Source organism: Sceloporus occidentalis, unplaced genomic scaffold (assembly GCF_023333645.1).
Source record: "Sceloporus occidentalis isolate IW3139 unplaced genomic scaffold, rSceOcc1.0.p SCAF_2, whole genome shotgun sequence".
Classification (NCBI taxonomy): Eukaryota; Metazoa; Chordata; class Lepidosauria; order Squamata; family Phrynosomatidae; genus Sceloporus; species Sceloporus occidentalis.
This window is the reverse complement of record NW_028316982.1, coordinates 95512555-95532341: the sequence shown is the minus strand read 5'-3', so window position 1 is coordinate 95532341 and position 19787 is coordinate 95512555. Positions and strand designations below refer to the sequence as shown.

The 19787-nt window shown below is 38.5% G+C and overlaps 1 protein-coding gene across 4 annotated transcripts in view; it reads right to left on the bottom strand.

Moving 5' to 3' along the window:
- The window catches only part of LOC149318733 (cGMP-dependent protein kinase 1), a 799226-nt gene that overhangs the window by 24099 nt on the left and 755340 nt on the right, over positions 1 to 19787 (bottom strand). The window contains exon 1 of one of the 4 annotated variants that reach the window (XM_089510364.1): positions 16583 to 16658. The exons of the other annotated variants lie outside the window; for them this stretch is intronic. Within the exon in view, the coding sequence (XP_089366490.1) occupies positions 16583 to 16585 (3 nt within the window). The 5' untranslated portion in view covers positions 16586 to 16658. Of the gene's footprint in view, positions 1 to 16582; positions 16659 to 19787 lie in introns of those variants that run through there. 4 annotated transcript variants of the gene reach the window in all.

Below are 19787 nucleotides of genomic sequence, written 5' to 3'. Positions count from 1 at the left end.
CTTTTGTTTGAAATTATTCATGTTGGCAGCTGTTTTCTTTTTATTGACTGCATAATTCTTAGAGAAGCCTGGGCAATTTGGCAATGTTCAGTGAGTTGTATAGTAAATGCAGAACTAATTTTCTTGTATTTTAAAGCTTTGTAAACACAACACACAACAGCACATCATACTATAGTCTAGGATCAATACAAAACTTTAACAAGGAAGCCTGGAGGAATGAATTTTCCTCTAGCAATGCAAGTAAAAGTTGTGTGATTCTGTAGTAAAGACTTCACATAAATGTAGCAAATGAATATCCAGAGTTCCTTTTTTGGAGGACAGTTCACAAAATCCTTCCAGTTGTGGCATTCAGGGATTTATAGCCCCCATAATGAGAACCTTTTCTATGCTCTGCAAACGTTTTATTAGGAAAAGCAAGAAAGAGAGTAAGGAATGGGATTTTCCCCATGGAGCCTGGGATCCCACTGATCACCAGTTTAGCAGGAAAAGGGAGTCAGAAGGGGGGTGCTTAGGCTTCCAAAGGACAGTTTCTAGCTGCTTGTGGGCTCTGCATGTTGAGCCTTTGCTGCTAGACTGGGATAAAGAACGATGTATGCAACACTAATCTGCGTACATGGGTCCTCTCCAGATAAGGATGTTGTTGTTGTTGTTAGGTACCTTCAAGGATATTCCAATTTATGGCCACCCTGTTATAGAATTTCCCTACAAAATTTATTCAGGGTAGGTTTGCCACTGCCTTCTTCTAAGGCTGAGAGTGTGTGACTTGTCCACGGTCACCCAGTAACAGTGTTGCCAATCACCCTCGAAGGAAATCCTCCTGAAAATCCCTGAAATGCCCCCAAATTTCCTGGGACATCTGGGTCAGGGGCCCGCAAAGCACTATGGGAAGGCAAAAGGGGGCAGAAACGTCTGGGTCGGCCATTTTTTGAGCGGGAAAGGCATTTTTGGCCATTTTTTTTTGGGGGGGGGGAGGAAGTGAAATAATTCCCCATAAATGGAAAGCCTATTAATTACCCAATGGGAAGGTTTAATTCCCCAGAAATTTTTTATACCCTGAAATTATTCGGAAAGGCTTTTTATTACCCGGAAACTGGGGAATTCCCCGGAAATTGGCAATGCTGCCCAGTAGATCTCCATGGCTAAAACTTGTCTCCTGCAGTCCTGGTCCAGTACTCAAACCACTACCTCATGCTGGCTCTAGATAGGGATATTTATGTGGCTACTGACATAAAAAATTGGATCCAAGCACAAGAATTTCTCTGTAGACTGTAAGTCATATATATTACAAAACACAGGCAGGAATGCAAATGTTTCAACAGCAGTGGAAGTAGTTTACATACAGCAGACTTCCTCTGTTGAGTAGGAATGCAACTAAACTCAGCCAGTTTTTCTGGGAAAAGGCCCTTTAAAAAAGAACAATGAAGGATGATACTGGATTTTACCCTTTCAGACAGCATGAACTTAGCAAGTAATAGGCAGAAATCTCAAGTGCTCCAAAGCAATCTTAGCCATCTTCACTTTCATGTTCTTAGAATTCACTGCTCTTGAACTGTTTTATTCAAACATAACTGAAGAGGTTTTTCTAGGGGGCAAAGAGTTATATCTATGACTTATACTTCTGAAGAACATCAGAAACTATTTCACTATGTTCATTGTAGAGGATGGGTTTCTTGAGTAGACTTAGTAGGGCAATGTTTTTATGAAAAAATTCTATGGGACAAAAGTGGAAACTTCATAAGCAATGTTCTTTCTTTTTTCTTTTGTAACTTGTGGACTTTGAAATTTTGTACAATATTTCAAATGTTGTGATCATAGGACCAGATTCTGAAGTTTGAACAGAAGAGTAGTAAAAGTAACAACAACAAAAACAACAACAACAGAAGCAGAAGCAACTACAACAGCCCTTCCTGAAGATACAACGATATGACTTTTGGAAGATTTATGTGCAATAAAATCAGAATGATCCATCAGTTTAAGGCCCTGCTTCCTGTGAGATGTTGAAAGGTATTTAAAGGTTGGGGACACCCAAGTTCCCATCCAGTCAGCAGCAGTGAACATTTGATTTAACTCTGATTCCCACCATATTCTAAGACATTTTGGTACATTGTAAGACAACTCCATGTCAGATATGGGCAAATGCGGCATGACATAGGGATCCCAGGAGAGTTTTTTTTTAAAGAAAAAAAGTTGGCATCACCACTTGCTGCCAAAAGTTTTAGTTACCAATTTGTGGATGGGGAAGCAATTACTCGACATGTTTCAGGTACAATAAACACAGTTAAAATACAGTAAATTGCATTTGACAGAATAAATGAGAGAGTCATCAATCAAATATGAGTGAGGAATTTTATTCATAAATTGTTTTTTAATTAATAAATAAATTAAAAGTAGGCCATTTGTATCTAGCTTATTCAGCTCATCCATAAAAAAGATTGCTAAGTTCCTTAGGTCACACTCCTAGGAATGTGTGGCCCTTGAGATCTTGCCCAACCTGGGAAGTGGACCCCAGCTCCAAAGAAGTTGTCTATTCCTGCTTTCCAATGCACAATGCATTGTTCTCTTGTAGTGCCCGAATTCAGCTGGTTGAAGCACTCACTATACTTTGAATTAAGATAAGCAGGCCTTGTCCCCACTATATACTGAAATTCCTGATTTCTTTGTTGTTGTGTGCCTTCAAGTCATTTACGATTTATGGTGACTCTCTAAGGCAAACCTATTATGGAGTTGTCTTAACAAGGTTTGTTCAGCGAGGATTTGCCTTTGCAGCTCAAAGACTGTGGCTTGCCAAGATCACCCAATGGGTTTCCATGGCTGAGTAGAGATTCCAACTCTGGTTTCCAGAACTGTAGTCCAATGCTCAAACCACTAACCCAGGCTTTCTGGGTTATTGTGCACTTTGACAACCCAGTGGTGTATCTTTCAACCCCCTATGCCAAGTAAAGCTTGTGGGGAAAAAAACATGTGTAAATCTTTAGCATGTTCTAAAGCTGCCTGGCGTTTGTTCTACAAAGGCTGCTTATTTTGCATATGTGATTATAATATTAATTTCAAATATTGAAAGTGGGTCCAAATAGTAGTCTTTTCCTCTTTGCATATTTGAACCATATATATTAAATATATTACAAATTCTAGCGAAGGTCTCCCTGTTGCTCAGACAAAAGACCTATTTCTTTTCCAGGGCATGGGACTGAATAACAAAATGCAAAGACAACAGACTACTGGGTCTGAACTAGACTGTTCATAGCAGAGGTCTGTGCACGTCCTCTTTATGGCTTCTTGTACCAGAAAGCTTTTCACTGCATAATGAGGCAGTAAAGTAACCTTGATGCTTAAATCCTACTCTGATGCCTATGACATAGGAGACACACAAGCTGATCACAAGCAGTGGGATTTGTTTGTTAATGGTCTGTGGCCTAATGGCATGAGCAAAATGAATCTTTGGTGAAAAATAAATTAGCCAGCAATATCAAAACATGAGAAAACCTGTGGTCATTTATTTTATATTTCAAAGCCTCGCTTCATCAAACACCAAACGCTGCATACTTTAGAACCTTATTTAGCCAATTCGCACACCTTTTAAGCATACATTCCTTCTCAGACTGCAGGACTGTACTCAGAGTGACTGTAGCTGATCTTATGTGACATGCCACTTAGGAGATTATCACAGTGGCTGTCTTTTCCCGATCTGGGCATGGGCTGAGATCAGGCTGGGACCATGTCTTATCACACAGCTCCATGTCCAGATTGTTGCCATCCCATGCCAGATCAGGACTTCTCCTGTACTTAGCTAAAAACACTTCTTTTCCGTTGCTAGCAAAGTAACGGGAAACATTCCAATCAGGTACAAGATTGTTCCGATCTGGGCATAGAGCTGATAACACATAGTCCCAGCCCGGTCTCAGCCCCTGCGCAGATTGGAGAGGAAGCACAAATATACACCAAAAATAGATTTAATGCTGTGCACAAAGATAACCTCCCATTAATATTGATGAGCCTTTTTTATTTCTGGTTAGCTAACCGGAAAAGAAGGAACTGAGTAGACACTGAAATAGGTAGTACTGAATAGTACTCAATTTCTGCCAGCTGTAGTTAACAAACTGGGAGCAGGCCCTGACACTGTGCAATGTTGCCTGTGGATTTTTCTCTTCCCATCAAACCACAGTTAAACCATTCAAATGTCCTTCAAACAGTAGATTGTGAGCTTGGCCTAGTTAGCTTAAGCCATAAGAGACAGGGATGCTAGTAAACAGCCATTAAATTCACAGGGTGAGTCAATGTCAATGTCTTTGTCCTGGCTCTCAGGGTTGCTGTGATGATAATGTGGAAGAAGAAAAAGGAAGAGGAGATCCATTGCTTTGTCTTCTGTCGCAAAGTTTTATGCGGTGAAGCCTTGGAATTACTTTTTTAGCTGGTTTTGTATTAGATCTCTAACCATGAAATTGTTGTTAGTAGATGACATATATATGTCAGAAGACAAACAAATATACTCTGTTCACCTGGAGTAGGTTTCTGCCTCTTGTTTTAAAACCTGTGCACCGCTACACTCGAAACCTTATGGTATGCTTTATGCTAACAGAAAATAAGATTTTGCATTTGTAAACAAATGAATGTATTTCCAAATGCGTAGAATCCTATATGAATTGCTATTATGGATTTCTGGATTAATGGACAGGAATGACAATAATCTTCCTGATGCAAGAGAATATTAATAGCTACTTCTTAGAGATTCAGAAACAATGAGATTGATAAAAACTCCTAACTGAGTCTCAGATCCCCACAGAGTGTCTTGGACTATGCTTGGCACAAATCACATTGCTAGATGGTACCATTTCAGATCACATTCCTAGAGGGTACCATTTCAGACTGTAAGTTTGCTGATGATCTTTTCCAGACGTCTATGAAATGAGATACCTTCAGACAGAAAGCAAGCATTGCAAGAAGAAAGAAGGCTGGAAAAGACATCTGTGTGAGGAAGAAGAAAGAGTCCTGAATGCCATCAAGTTTTCCGTCTGCTGCCAGCTTTATATGGTAGGATGGATTCTGTCACATGTTTTCCCTATCTGCAGTATGAACCGTTACTGAAAGTCCATGAATGGTTGTGCTGAATCTGCTGCTTCTGTAGATTAGTATCATCTACCAATTGAAGGGCAACAATCCACAACAACCAGGATTTTTTTCTGTCAAGATGGCCAAATCTTGTTAATGGGCAATTGATCTGTGTCACATGTCATGTTGGTTATTATATCACATCAAGTCATGATACCAAAGATGTACATATACATTTCACATGCGGCTAGTAATAGTAATAGTAATTTATTTACAGTCTTTCACCAAAGCATCTCAAAGTTATAAAAACACTATCAATAAAAGCACTCTTACAAAGAACTAATAAAAACAAAATCCAAATGCACATGTATACAGGAAACATTACACTGCAACATAAAGGAAACATAAAAGTTATATAAACATTATCAATAAAAGCACTCTTACAAAAACTAATAAAAAAGTGTACAATGTCTGCAAACTAGAGTTTAGACAGTATTAATGATCCTGCAGTAGTGGCTGTGTGCCAGGAGACATCTTTGGTTTCTAGGATGTCTAGAGGTATACTTCACTATTTTAGAGTAAGAGATTTTAAATAATATTTTGGAGAGCCAGTGTGGTGTAGTGGTTTGAGCACTAGACTATGACTCTGGAGACTAGGTTTCAAATCCCTGCTCCGCCATGGAAATGCAGTGGGTGATTTGGGCAAGTCACACTTTCTCAGCCTTTAACCCTCTGAATCTTGCCAAGAAAATCACATGATGGGTTTGCCTTATGATAGGTCACCATAAATCAGAAATGCCTTGAAAGCAGACAATAACAACAGCAATGATTTTAAAATCAATTTTCTGCATCCGCACTGCAGAAATAAGTTAAGCTTTTGAGCTAGTTGACCAGTATGCATAAAATAAGTTCACCTTGGAAGTATTAAAACTACAGAGAATATATTGCCAAGCTTCCCCTCAAGTTCTTACTTTACGGACATGATGCTCACATGGTCTTTTCTTTTAAGATACTCATAAATGAAACACCAATAATGACAATATTTCAAATCTCTTATTAAGTGGTGGAGATGAAAAAGCAGTAAAATATTAGTAACCATTCTTCTTGTTGTTGCTGCTGCTTGTTGATGTTTTTTTTTTTTTGTTTGTTTGTTTTTCATTCCAGGGAAAGATGCCTCTGGGCATCTCTGCCTATATTTTTACTTCAAATACAAAGGAATGTGACCATCTTCTCACACTATGTATTCTGAATAGTGGGATGGTTTCATTTGCTGTTACACTTCAGGCAGCAAAATCCAGACCAGCCTGGGGGCAGTTGGAGGCAACTGAAGATAGCCCCGAAGATACTGGGAAGAATGCCTACTTTACTGCTGTTGGTAACATACTAGCATGCTTTGTTTAAAACATTGAGATGGGAGAGCATTCAGATAAGGGAAAAGTAAGAGGAGAAATCAACAGGTCTCCTTTGGGCATACTGTCCTGTGTCACACATCAGCGAAATTTAAACAAATTTTAAGGACAAATTGAGTTCTATGGGAGAGCTATGTGTTTGCTTAAATGTCTCCCATTGAAACAAACAGGACTGAAAAGTGCTTAATTTTTGGTTAGATGGGGTTGGTTGAATGAATGAATGAACGAATGAATGAGGTAATTATTATAGAGGGGATATTTAATGACAATGTGTGTGCGCTGTATCAAGCCAAGCAATACTGTTAATGCCCAAGATCTTTTAGATCTCTATCAGTCATCAATGCTACCCTTGAATATTAGATTAGATACAGGAACTGGACTGACATCATCAGTAATTACTTATCACCTTCTCGAAAGGGATGAAAGTTAATGATCCAAGCAACTGAACTTTACACCCTGTTGAGGTTCGTGAACTTTTATATGATGGCTTGATAGATTTGTTTTTAGAGAACATACAGTCTACTAAAGATTGATTATTGCTCTGTAATAAAATAAGTGAAAAGTTCACTGGATGACAGTTTTTATAAATTTCAATTAGATTTTTTTTCCTTAAACCTTTTTGCCAAGCGATGAAATGTGATTTACATATCCTTCAAACATTAAATGTCACCTCTAATATTGATATGTGGTCAAAGACATACTACCATCATTTTGATCTGTTCTTATTTTCTCTGCTTAAATAACTGAGCTCTAATTGGGTCCTGGCCTGGTAAAAAAGGGGAATATAAATAAAATAAAAACATAATTGTTCATATTTTTCGTATTTTTCTATCCAGTTATTCCAAATATTTTCTTACACATGGACCGCAAAGGCTGCATCTGCAGTGCAGAAATAATACAGATTGACACCACTTTAACTGCCATGACTGGGAAGTGAAGTTCTGTGCACAGTTTCTCTGTCAAAGAGCTCTGGTTCCATACTACAGTTTCCAGAATTCCACAGCAGCACGCCATGGCAGTTAAAATAGTGTCAAACTGGATTATTTCTGACGTATGGAAGCAACCCCAGAACACAATTATAAATGATGTGGAACATTGTCCATGATGTTCTTACCACATGGAGAGGTTCTCTGTTGGAGTCCATGCAAAAGATCTATCTATCTATCTATCTATCTATCTATCTATCTATCTATCTATCTATTTATTTCCACTGCTGACTGCTCACACACATGCATGGATTATCTGAAGGAACACCATGGTGTTAGAAGATGTTATTTTCATACAAATACATTTCCTCTTTGCTGAAGTGGTAATTATTAATACAATTCTATGCACACAAACAGAACATTGCATCTTTAGGGCTGCTAGTGTGTAATCAGAATCAGCTCCCAATAAGTATATGTTGCCATCTCCATCTCAGGACTATATCTTGATCTGAGATAATCTAAGCGGTACAAAAGAATGCTTTTAGTATGACGAATGACAGTTAACAGATGTAACCACCCCAAATGGTACTTTTATATGCTTTAATACTCTTTCCAATTTATTCTGTAATTTTATTAATAGCAACGTGCACAGATGACTAGATTGCTTGTTCATGTGAAGCTGTCATTCTGTATCAGGCTATCTGACTCTAAGTGAGGAAATGTCCTTGATACTGGAACAGCATCAGGTTCACTGCTGGGACAACTGTTCTGCTGCCACTTTACTATGAGGCTTTTTTCCTAATCCCCAACTGTGCCAATTTGGCAGAGACAAATCCTGTGCCATCCCACTTCTTCAGCTGCTTTTAAAATATCCCAGTTTCTCTCTCCTTCTCCCACTTTACTTCAGTTGCTGCAAAAGTTAATGCAAAAGGTTGCATCATACTATGGGGTGTAGGATGACAGCTCAGAGCCATCACAATATATAAGTGTATCTGAATCTGGCATTCATTTTCCACAGTTCCAGAACATGTTGCACAAATGAAAAAGCTAAAGATCCTTCAGATCCATGTGTTACCCCACTCTGTCCCGGGAAACATCACTTTTTTTTGTTCCTAGTAATGAACAAGCAAAAGTTGAGGAGGTTTTGTGTTCACTGGGAGGGAATTTGTGTTGTCACCTCTTTCTGGAGTGGGATATAAATCTCTCTCTCTCTCTCTCCCTCTCCCCCTCTCTCTTTATATCTCATCCTTTTTTGAGTATGGTACTCAGATATGAAGGGGAAGATCCAAAACATCCTATGCTTACTTGTATAAATAAATATTAAATGAACAACAATAATAAAAACAACTGATCAGCCAAAGATTATTTCACAACCTTACTTGTTTGTTGGAAAGTTGATGAGGCCCATCAGACATTGGCAAGAATCTGTAAATGAATAAGCAATCTGGAGATCCAGAAAGGGAATCAAAATATTGATTAGAGAAAGAATGGCTGAATAGTGGGAGCAGTGGCAGGAGAATGAGATTTGTAAAACTGGTAGTAGAAGATAGAATGTCAGACTGGCCTGGAACAGATGGAGCCAAAGGAGCGGCATGAGGGTGCGCTGGCGTTGTTCGCACTGGGACCACAGCAACTGCATGTGCCCAGTCCCAATCCAGGCTGCTAACACTTTCCTGAACCAGGCAGCCAAAAGGAACAGATTCTATCCACTTCTTCTTGGCATAGTTCTTTTTAGTTAGCACAGCCTCAGTGCAGTTTCAGGCCACATTTGGGACGCATCGTGTAAACCCCAATGTGGTCTGAAGCCACATAATTTTGCCCATGTGTTTCAGGCCAATGTGTTAGAAAATGGAACCCTTATAACACATTCTACTGCAGGAAATATTTTAGATTTTGTCGCACAGATTTAGTACAGTTCGCCCTTCCCTTATGTGGGGGATCCATTCCGGACACACACACGCACACCCGGCATAAAGGGAAAACTGCATATGCTCGTGCCCCATTGAAAACAGTGGCACATGTGCATGTAGTGCGGTGTGGTGTGCACACCACAGGTGTGTGTGCCATTCAATGAATTGTACCACAGCTTCAGCATAAGCTGAAAGCTGCATTAGGGAAACCCACATATGGCATGGGCTGACTGTACTTGTAATGACCCAGAATTTGGCCTGGCTTCCATAGAAGATCACAACCATTATTCTGCACAGCTCTCAGTGGGCTCAGGCGGATAGTGAAAAGCTAGTGAGCCTTGTAAAGTATGGTTTTGTGTCAACAAATAAGAGCAATAATAGCCGCCACCACCACCTGATTCTACCATCTGTATTTCTTTGCTTTATCTCATCAGGAGGTTGGAGGGGTATCCCTTACTAGGAAATTGGCTAGAAGTCATGTCTTGACCTCTCTTCTTCCTTCTTGCTCCAATCAGTGCTTTGGAATATGAAACAGGTACACAGATACATCAAGAATAAATGAAGTTTGTGTGTTTCACCTCAAAGTGGCAGATGTGCACACTCTCAGTTGGCGAATTCCTGCTGTGATCACATAGGGAGGTGGGATTTCTTGGATATAGATAACTGCTGCAACTACTAATCACTGAATAAATCTACTTTTGCTCAAATTGTTTTTTCTTATTGGGGATTACCCTCAAATCTATTTTGGTATGGTAGTCCTGATCCAAGACAGAAGCAGCACTCCTCAAAGTCCTGCTCAACTGCCTCAAATCATGGAGTGGAAGGCTATTCCAGTGGAATAATCTCTGAGAGGTTCTGATAAAGCAGATAAGAAACAGAATGGGTCATCTGAACCTGCCTAGCTATGTATGGAGAGGATCCTCCCAAATGAAGTCTGAGGAAGTTGAGCATCAGGTGATAAATTGGCCACAACTACTATGCATAGAATATTTCTGATCTGCCCTGGTGCAGAAACTGCTCACATTGATGAATCACAGGATTCAGAGATCATTTAGTAGCATATGTCACCCTCGAAAGGGTTTCTCACAGTATGCTATTCTTAGTTGTCATGTCAAACAGTGCAAAGGTCCTCCCCCTCAACAGGAGTTTAATGGGGGAAAGATACCTAAATGTTGTGAGTTAAGATACTGCTTCCAGTGATTAGCCTGGTAACCTAAATGGATACTGTATTAGGACTAAAGGCAGTAAAATGCAAAGAAATGTTCAGAGTTCATAAGATACTTCCTTGAGGAGTATGAGAGTCATATAGTGTGAATTAGGCCATATAGACTCACTTCAGTTAAAATTATTCAGTTTAGTAGAGAGTTTGGGGAAGGCAGGGAGATCAAAGTTATATAAATATACTGTATGTTGCATGTAATCATCTGTGAACCTTTAAAATCGTTTTTAATGCATGAATAATTTACAGAATTGGTATAATATTGGGCTGAGACCAGTACTGCCTGGTATTCTCTGGAACAGCAGGATAAATGCATAGGTTTGGACCCAGAGACATGCAACAAAGCAATCAGAAGCAAGCTTGTTTGTCTTTCCTCCCCATCACACCGCCTTTTATAAATGGAACTCTACTGTCCCCAAAAAGCAAATTCTGGATCCAACCCATTGTGTGATAGATGGTCCCAGATTTGAATTTCCCCCCTTCTCTTTCACAGTTCTTGTGGATGGGTAGGCAAGTGTGTGAAAAATACCTGAGGAACAGCAGCCTTGCATGTCTCTATTTAGCCTCACCATAACTAGGAGAGCTATATGTCCAAAATAAACAATGTCATGCAATGTCTTTAGAATTGTTTAGGATCACATAATCCTGCTTCTTCTTGCACAAAATCTGTATTTTCAGTACAGAAGGAAGTATTCATGTGGGTTAAGTATTGCTCCTAATCGCCAAGGAAGGCATGCCCCCATCTTTATTTCCTTGTCTATAGTATAGATAAGATCCTTCTAACCTAATGTCTCAACTTGTATTCCACAGATCTTTCTGTAGCTGTAGCACATTTACATTTAAATCCTGATTGTCATTGTACCAGATTTAAATATGATTAAGATATACATGACTCCCAAATCTTCCTGTGGGGCAAATTTTGGCCTGATTATTGATGTGTGAAGAATATGCTCATGGATTATGACAGAATGGATTTCAGAGCACAGTTGATTTCCATGATTTTAGCTTGGCACAATTATCCTATGATCTGTGCCAGAATTTGTAACATCCAGCTAGCATCCATGGATCAAGTCCCCTTTCCCACTACTTTGGAAATCCATGCATTTCAGGAACCAGAAATAGCAACAGCTGTTCCTTATAGCAGCTCTTAGAATACAGACAGGCTAACAGGAACACGTACAGAGATATGTTAATCCCAGCAGCTGAACTTTAGGATTAACAGAAGCAATAAATATTATTTCCAAGCATAGGAACAACACGTAGTTCCAGCAGTAAATGAGTTTATCACTTTGAAACATGCAATAGGTATCAATGCTTTCTTGCATAGATACCCATCTAAGGAAATCACAAGTCTGTAGGAATATCAATATGATACACAGTTTTTAAACTTAGGTATCACTTCCCAAGCTCTAAACCATCAGAAAATTGGGTGCTGCAGCATTTTCTTCCTATGTCCAATCCAATCCTCTGCAAATGCCTTCAGGGGGAAAATAAACTGACATTCTTGAGCACATAATTGGAGTATGAGATGAAGGTGTCACCTCTTTTTGATAATCCAAAAACGTTACTAATTTTGCCCACAGAACTGGAAAATCAGGACTGCCCTTATCTACACAGTCCTCCTTTATGTCCTATTTTTGGTCCCACAAATTTGACAAAAACATAGAGTCCAGGAACTGGATACACATAGACAACCAAGTAGAAAAGAACATTTACAGCCTCGTAAAGGGTGAAATATGCCCAAAGGTTATTAGAAAGCTCCTCTATCTGGCTTTTTGAGGTAGCACTGCTGATGAGACTGTTACTTGAACTTGAAGCATTAATAGCACTATAAGCCAAATATTCCACTGATCTTGAGATGTCATGACAGGTGGTTTGTGAAAGAACCATGAATTGTGGCTGAAAGGCAACAGGGTGTCTGTCAATGTGCATTCTTAAGCCTCTCTCACACACAAAACTGTCTGATGGCTCAAGTATTCGTTATAAGCATGAGTTTACATGTGTTGCCATCAGCACATATTAGGCAAGTATAATACAGAGTGCTGAAATGGAACCTAGAGCACTCTACCTAAGTCAAGAGAAAGTATGTACAGAGCCAGTCAATAACAGAACCTCTCTGATGAAAATATTTTATATCTGAATGACAGGTATTGCAACAGATAGCTCCTATCCAATGTGCCCCTGAGAAGAGAGGTAGAGGGAAAGCTTTTAAGTATGACTAGCTTTGACTGATACTCAAGGGCTAGGAAGTAGACTATAATTTCAGCCAAACTTTCAAGAAGTTTCTTGCATTAGCTTTATATTTTTCCCCCTAAAAACATTCCTAACCTGCCAGACTTTCACAACAATTACAGTCCTAACATTTATGTGAGACCTAGTATCTGACAGAGTGCAGAATCTTTTTGCAGCTCCTAAACTCTAACCTGGTAGTTTGTCTCCTCTTTCCCTTTACACTTTATTTTCTGCTCTTCTTTTCCTAGACAAGAGAGGGACTAATGGTTTTTGTCTCAACACAACCTAATTTCTTCCACCCTCAAACTCCATAACAAGAAAGGAATACCAATCTATTTGGTAACCCAGCAGCAATTACTGGAACCATTTACCACACTCGCCAAAAGATGACCACTAGTTCAGCTGTACCTGCTTTACAGGTACAGGCATCTACACTGGCTAGAATACTCCGGACTGCTCCACAACAAACTACAATTCCCAGAATTCCATAGCACTGAACCATGGCAGTTAAAGTGGTGTCAAACTGGATTATTTCTGCAGTGCGGATGCAGCCTAGATGCTGGAGATTGGGGTTTAATTCCCTGCTTGGCCATGGAAATTCACTGGGTGACCTTGGGTGAGTAACACACTCTCAGCATCAGAAAACCCCACGATAAGTACACAACAACAACGAAATCAGTAAACCAAACATCATGAGGCCTGTGAATCTGCAGGCCTTGTGACAGCCAGCACAAACTTGGTTTCAGTGCAACTTAATCTAGGCAGCAGTGTCTTTGTTTCCTTGGTAGCACTGGACCAAGAGCAAAGAAATGGCTCTAAGGAAACCAAGGCACGTACATAACCAACAATAATGACTGGCATGTATCCATGGCAGACAGGCTCTGGAGCATCTTACAGTGTAAGCTGTTTCTTCTGCAGATACAATACTTGAATTGTTAAGCTGTAAGCCTCCATTTATGTTCAAACCTCTATACTTGTTTGTTTTCAAAAATGCAAAACAACCCAAAACACCATAACCTCCCATTGACCTGGTACCAAACCAGCAGAAAGCACTGTGTCCTGAAAATTTTTCACTTTTAGACAGCCGAGAAATGTCTCCCCAAAATTCGTGTTGAAAATAAAGCCATTGATTTCATTCTTTCTCCTTTTTATTAATATTTTCCTAGGTATTTTCATAGAATCATAGAATCGTAGAGTTGGAAGAGACTGCAAGGGCCATGCAGTCCAACCCCCTGCCATGCAGGAACTCTCAATCAAAGCATCCCTGAGAGATGGCCATCCAGCCTCTGCTTGAAGACCTCTAAGGAAGGAGACTCCACCACACTCCGAGGGAGTTTGTTCCATTGTCAAACAGCCCTTACTGTCAGGAAGTATCTTTGTTTTCAAGATGACCCTTAAAATAAACCAGAAACCCCTTCTCTCCATATATGTATACAAAAGAAACAATGTTCTTTATATTTCATTTTTAAATGTTCATTAATGTAAGTTTTTCTTAAAATTATAAAAAAAATTAATAAATCAACAAGGCTTGGGGACTTTTAACAAGATTGATTCAATATGCAAAGTATGCACAAGATACACTTTATCTAGGAAGAAAGGACGATAATATTATTTACCCTCTACTTTTTGATATTAGAAGCTAATATCTTAAGTGTACATTTTTGCACATAAGGTCAGCTGAAAGCACTTCATTCAGAAGTGGTTCTGTGAAATGGCTATCATGTATAAAACCAGTATGGATAAATTCAGTCTTTAAAATGAGGAAGGCATTTTGAAGTGATAATTTAAAAGTATCTTATTATGTTATAATAGCCACTTCAACTGATTGTTTGGATTACTTCCAAGTGCTTTTAGCTTTTTAGTGCAATGCAGAAAAAATAATGTTAAGATGTTACTTGAAAAGAGATATAAATGTTGGGGCATGCAACGTTAGTGTAAGAGCTTGGAAAGGTTATTTTTTGGACTATAGCTTGCAGTAGTAGTAGTAGTAGTCCAAAAAATAATTTTTCCAAGCTCTGATTAAAATTCTGGAGAAATAAAAATGACATGTACAGTAAATACAAATTTATGATTAAATAATTTATCATAATACTTACTAATCATATCATAAAGACTAAATCAATGCCATTCATCAGCTGTCCTTGTAGTGGGACAATCTACTGAAGAACTACCTTCAAATTCTATACTGATTTTTAATGTCATACCAGTAGTTTTCAAACTGTTTTTCTAGGGCACCATAAAATTGCAGGCAATTTCCCATCAAAGATAGGTTGCTTACAATCCTGAATATTTATGTACAATGAATTGGCAAAGAGCCCTGTTGGTTGTACGCTGAGTGAACACATGAGACAATGACAAGGTCTGGCTAGCGATTTACACAAATATGCTGTGTTTTTTGAAACATATGTTAGTATCTTCGTAAAGAAGACAGATTGACAGTGAAAAGGAGTTTGAAAACTACTCCTGAAAACTATTATTCAGAATACTATATAGCTACACTCATATTTATGTTCTAATCTCTGGAGCATGGAGGTTAACTTTTCTCCATCTTCTGCACCTTCTCCATCTTTCAGATATTTAAAGATGGTTATTTTCTTACCCCTCAGTCTTCTTGTCTTCAAGCTATACATATCCAGCTCCTGGATTCTTTAGACACTTTCCACTTCTTTTGCTCATTGGAATTGTTTAGAGACTGTGCCTTCAATATCTCACCTTTAAAAAAACTCCCATGCATCATGAACTCCCTTTCCTTTGAGCATTTCTGACTATGAGATCTCACCCAGTATTTCTCTAAGCTTACTGAAATCAACTTTCATGAAGTCCACGGTGCATGTTTTACTACATTTGGTTTCCTAATTATTATTATTATTATGCTTTATTTATACAGCGCTGTAAATTTACACAGTGCTTTACATACAATCATTTCCCTCTATATAACCAATTCCAGGATATGGTCACTGAAACACAAGGATTCCACAACTTCAACTATAATTAATCAGTGCATCTCTGTTGGTTAAGATCAACCAAAATAGTTCATTCCCTTGTTTTCACATTTTGTTTTTCATATCTTTATTACAGATTCATTAATATAAACAACAATGCAGAAATTGTTTAACAGTATATAGTTTACAGACATAAGCCAACATTCAGGCTTTCCTCTGGTTGAATCCTTGTTTTCACATTTTGGACAATGAAATGGCCTGCAAGACTAGTAAGGAATTTGTTGAACCTTACACATTTTTTGGTAAACCATGACTCCCAACAAGTAAAGTGGCTGAAGTTTACCATTACTACTATATTTTTCCATTTTGAATGTTTGGTTATTTCATTTATGAAGATGTCATCCAAATCTCCAGTCTGATTTAGGGGCCTATTACGATGTCACTGTTGTTTCCCTACCCTTTAATTTTTTACCAAATGCTCTGTATATGTTTTCCATGCTCTAAGACATGGATTTCCTCACAGGTATACACTTTCTTGACATATAATGCTATTAGAAAGCAACATAAAATGTTACTGTTTGGTTTGGGACTATGCCCGAGCAACAAAATCTTCCTGTCTCTGCTATGTTTTCACAGAAACATGGCCTTTTCCTTTACTGTCTTTAACCTTCAGCTCTTGGAATCCAGGAAAATTAATAGATCGTAATTCTCTGGTTCCTGGTTGTCTTCTGAGAGGTGTTTACTGCTCATTCCCAGAATTATCCTCTTGGGATAAGCAGAATCTTATCCAGTCAGGGGATTTATGCATTTTAATCATCATCCACACAAGAGCTATTAAAGAATATACATTTTGGTACTAGATCTTATAAACTCTACACTGCAGGGAAGATCCACATACCATAATGCAGTAGGTACTACTGTCAGATATAAAAGTCACCACATGAAATAGGCTCCTGTAAGGAAAGTAATGTGCCAGTCACCTCCTAGTCAGAAGTCAAGAATGACTCTGTTTATTTCTGGGAGTGATAGCTGTTAAAACAGGATGTCTTGCTGTCTTATATTACTTCCTTTTATTTCATCTTTGAAAAGAAACATGAGACAGACATTGCTTGGAATAACCTCTACTTGGCAGACTCAGTTAAAAGTTATAATGGTAACTCTGGGGATTCCATCAAGTCTGACAGACGCATAAACTGGGGAAGTCTGTCTGGTCTGTCATTTTTGTGTAAGTGTTTTTAACTCAGAATAAAAAAAAGCAAAGGGGGCAGATTACACTTTCTGTTTTTTATTAACAGAACCTATTTGTCCTTGGTGTTGTCTTTGGTGTTGTGGGCCAAAGTATCACTAATGAAAATACCGACCATGTTTCCACATATTGACAAAACATACTATGGTTTACTGAAATCTGGTTTATTGTGATGTGTGAATCCATAGTTTGTTGTTTTCTTATGATATTTGCCTTGTTTAAACCCTGGTTTCTCAGGATATCTGAATCTGTGAAAATCTTTTCCCTCACATTTTTCCTCAGCTGCCTACCCTGAAATAGTAGCTGAAAAAAGGAAGAAACAAACAAACCAGAATCAAATTATAAATGGAGGAGACAAGCTATAGTTTGTTTGTCTTGGGGTCTGACACTTAATTAAAAAGTATACTGCTAATACAGCGGTCAACAGCCATTAAAAGCAACAGTAACTTATCACCACATGCAGAAATGGCCAGTGTGTTATAGCATGAAATCTCTCCTTCAGTACTGAGCAGAATAAATTTCAAGGCCAGTTTGACCAATGTAAATGAAAGTTTTGGGAAGTGAGAGGTTTATCTGGCAAAAAGATGGGAATTACCATTTTCCCTCTTATTTCCAGGCTTTTACCACATGAGAAATAATTTGACTGTAAACTATATGGATCTCCTCACTCTCCTTGATCCATCATCACAGATCACAGACTGGGGGATTCTAGGTGAAGAAAATTTCCTTTAAGGGAGATAAAATGGCAGCCAAAACCCCCCACAAAAAACAAAACAAAAAAAGCCAAACGTTCTCTCTTTCATTTATAGCAGCAGTTGGAACTGCACTTTGCGGAAAGAGTTTTGTGGTTCTGCTTGCTTGAAACCCAAAGCAGTAAACCTTTACACTCTTGGCTTGCAAGAGTCTTTTTGACACTTTCTACAAGATCCTTAAAGATACTGCCAGCCACCTGAGGTGAAGAAATGACAAAAATAGTATCCATGGAGGGATAATGTAATATGAGACTAAGGTCCGATTGCCAGAAACCCCGCCTGCCAAAAAACATCAGGGAAACGCCACAAATAGTAACACAAGTCTTCTATTAACTTCTAAAGACAACCAAATTGCACAGGATAGACCACATTATGACAGCTAATATTTTTCACTCCATAGTTTTTATGATGTGGCTTTTTAAGCTGAAAAAACCTCTGAATCCCTCCAAATTCCATTCTAATGTTCTTAGAATTAACAATTATTTAAATAATGGTCTGTCTTATTTAATGGACATGTACCGGCATCTAAATTAATTCAGGGAATGCATTCTCAAAGCAATCAACACTCACAGAGGTGTCTAGAAGATTATCCACGCAAACCGCATCTGAATATTAAACTATGGACCAGTGCATTCTTGATAGTCACTAAGTACTAGAATCACAGACTTTCCAATTTCCAACCTATTTCTGATTACAAAATAGAGAAGTCAGACCTTAGGGATGGGAAAACTCTCCCACAAAGTTTAAGACGGTGCCACAAACAATATTTAAGGCTGGTTTTTCTACTTGATCAGTATGTATAGCTATGAGTATCACCATTGCTATGATAGGGTGATATTTTCTAACATTAATTTAATATATGTTTGTTTTCAATAAAATACAAAGATTTCCCAAACTTTGGCTCAGTTATTAATCAAAATGAAGAATACTAAATTTAGGATTGTCCATGCCATTGTGTTTCCATTTTCTATGTATCAAGGACCCATTTATTAAGACTTTTTAGCAGTCCATGGTATTCCTAGAACTCAATTCCAGCATCACATTTCAAATGAACTGATTTTCTTTTTATCAGCTTTCTTTACTGTTCCGTTTTTACAACCATACATAGCAACTGAAAACACAATGGCATGGACAACCCTACCTTTAGTCTTCAATGATACATCTTTACACTTCTGGATCTTGTCTAGTTCCTTCATAGCTTCCAAGTCCTAGCCTTCTTCTGATTTCATGACTGCTGCCTCCATTTTGATTAATGATTGAGCCAAGGTAAGGAAAATCTAGAACTACAGTAAATCAAAAGAGCCAGCATGATGTTGTGGTTTGAACTGTGGTTGAACTACAAGTGGAGACCAGGGTTCAATTCCTCACTCAGCCATAAAATCCACTGGGTGATCTTGAGTAAGACATGTGCTCTCAGCCTCAGGGGCAGGCAAGAGCAAACTTCCTCTGAACAAATATTCCCTTAGGGGTGCCATAAGTCAGAAACAACTTAACAACAACAACAACAACAACAACAGAGTAAATTAAGCCAAGATGTCTAAATTGAGATGGTCATACTTTGACTATATCATGAGAAGACAAGACTCACTAGAAAAGACAATAATGCTTGGAAAGGTAGAAGGCAGTAGGAAAAGAGGAAGACCACATTCCAGATGAATAGACTCAACCAAGGAAGTCATGACCATGAGTCTGCAAGATTTGAGCAGGACCGTTGAGGATAGAGTGATTTACAGGTCTTTCATTCACAGAGTCACCATAAGTAGAAGTCTACCTAATGGCATTTAACAACACAACGACAATAGTAAATTCTACCGCTACACCAATCCCTTTGATGATAGTACTTATACCTGCAGGCCCACATAGAAATTTTAGTTATGAAGTATGTGGGAGAGGGAAATAAAATGCTATTTGTTGTTTGAAAACCAACAAGAGGCATACTTTAAGTACATGGAGTGAATGATTCCAGAATATGCTTGATTCATTTCCTCATAAACATCTGTCCTTAAAAAAATATTCAATGCTTTTTAAATTCAGGATGGTGTGATGTTCTGGTCTGATGGATGCTAATAAGGAAATGTCAGGGGGGCAAAGAGCATACTACACTG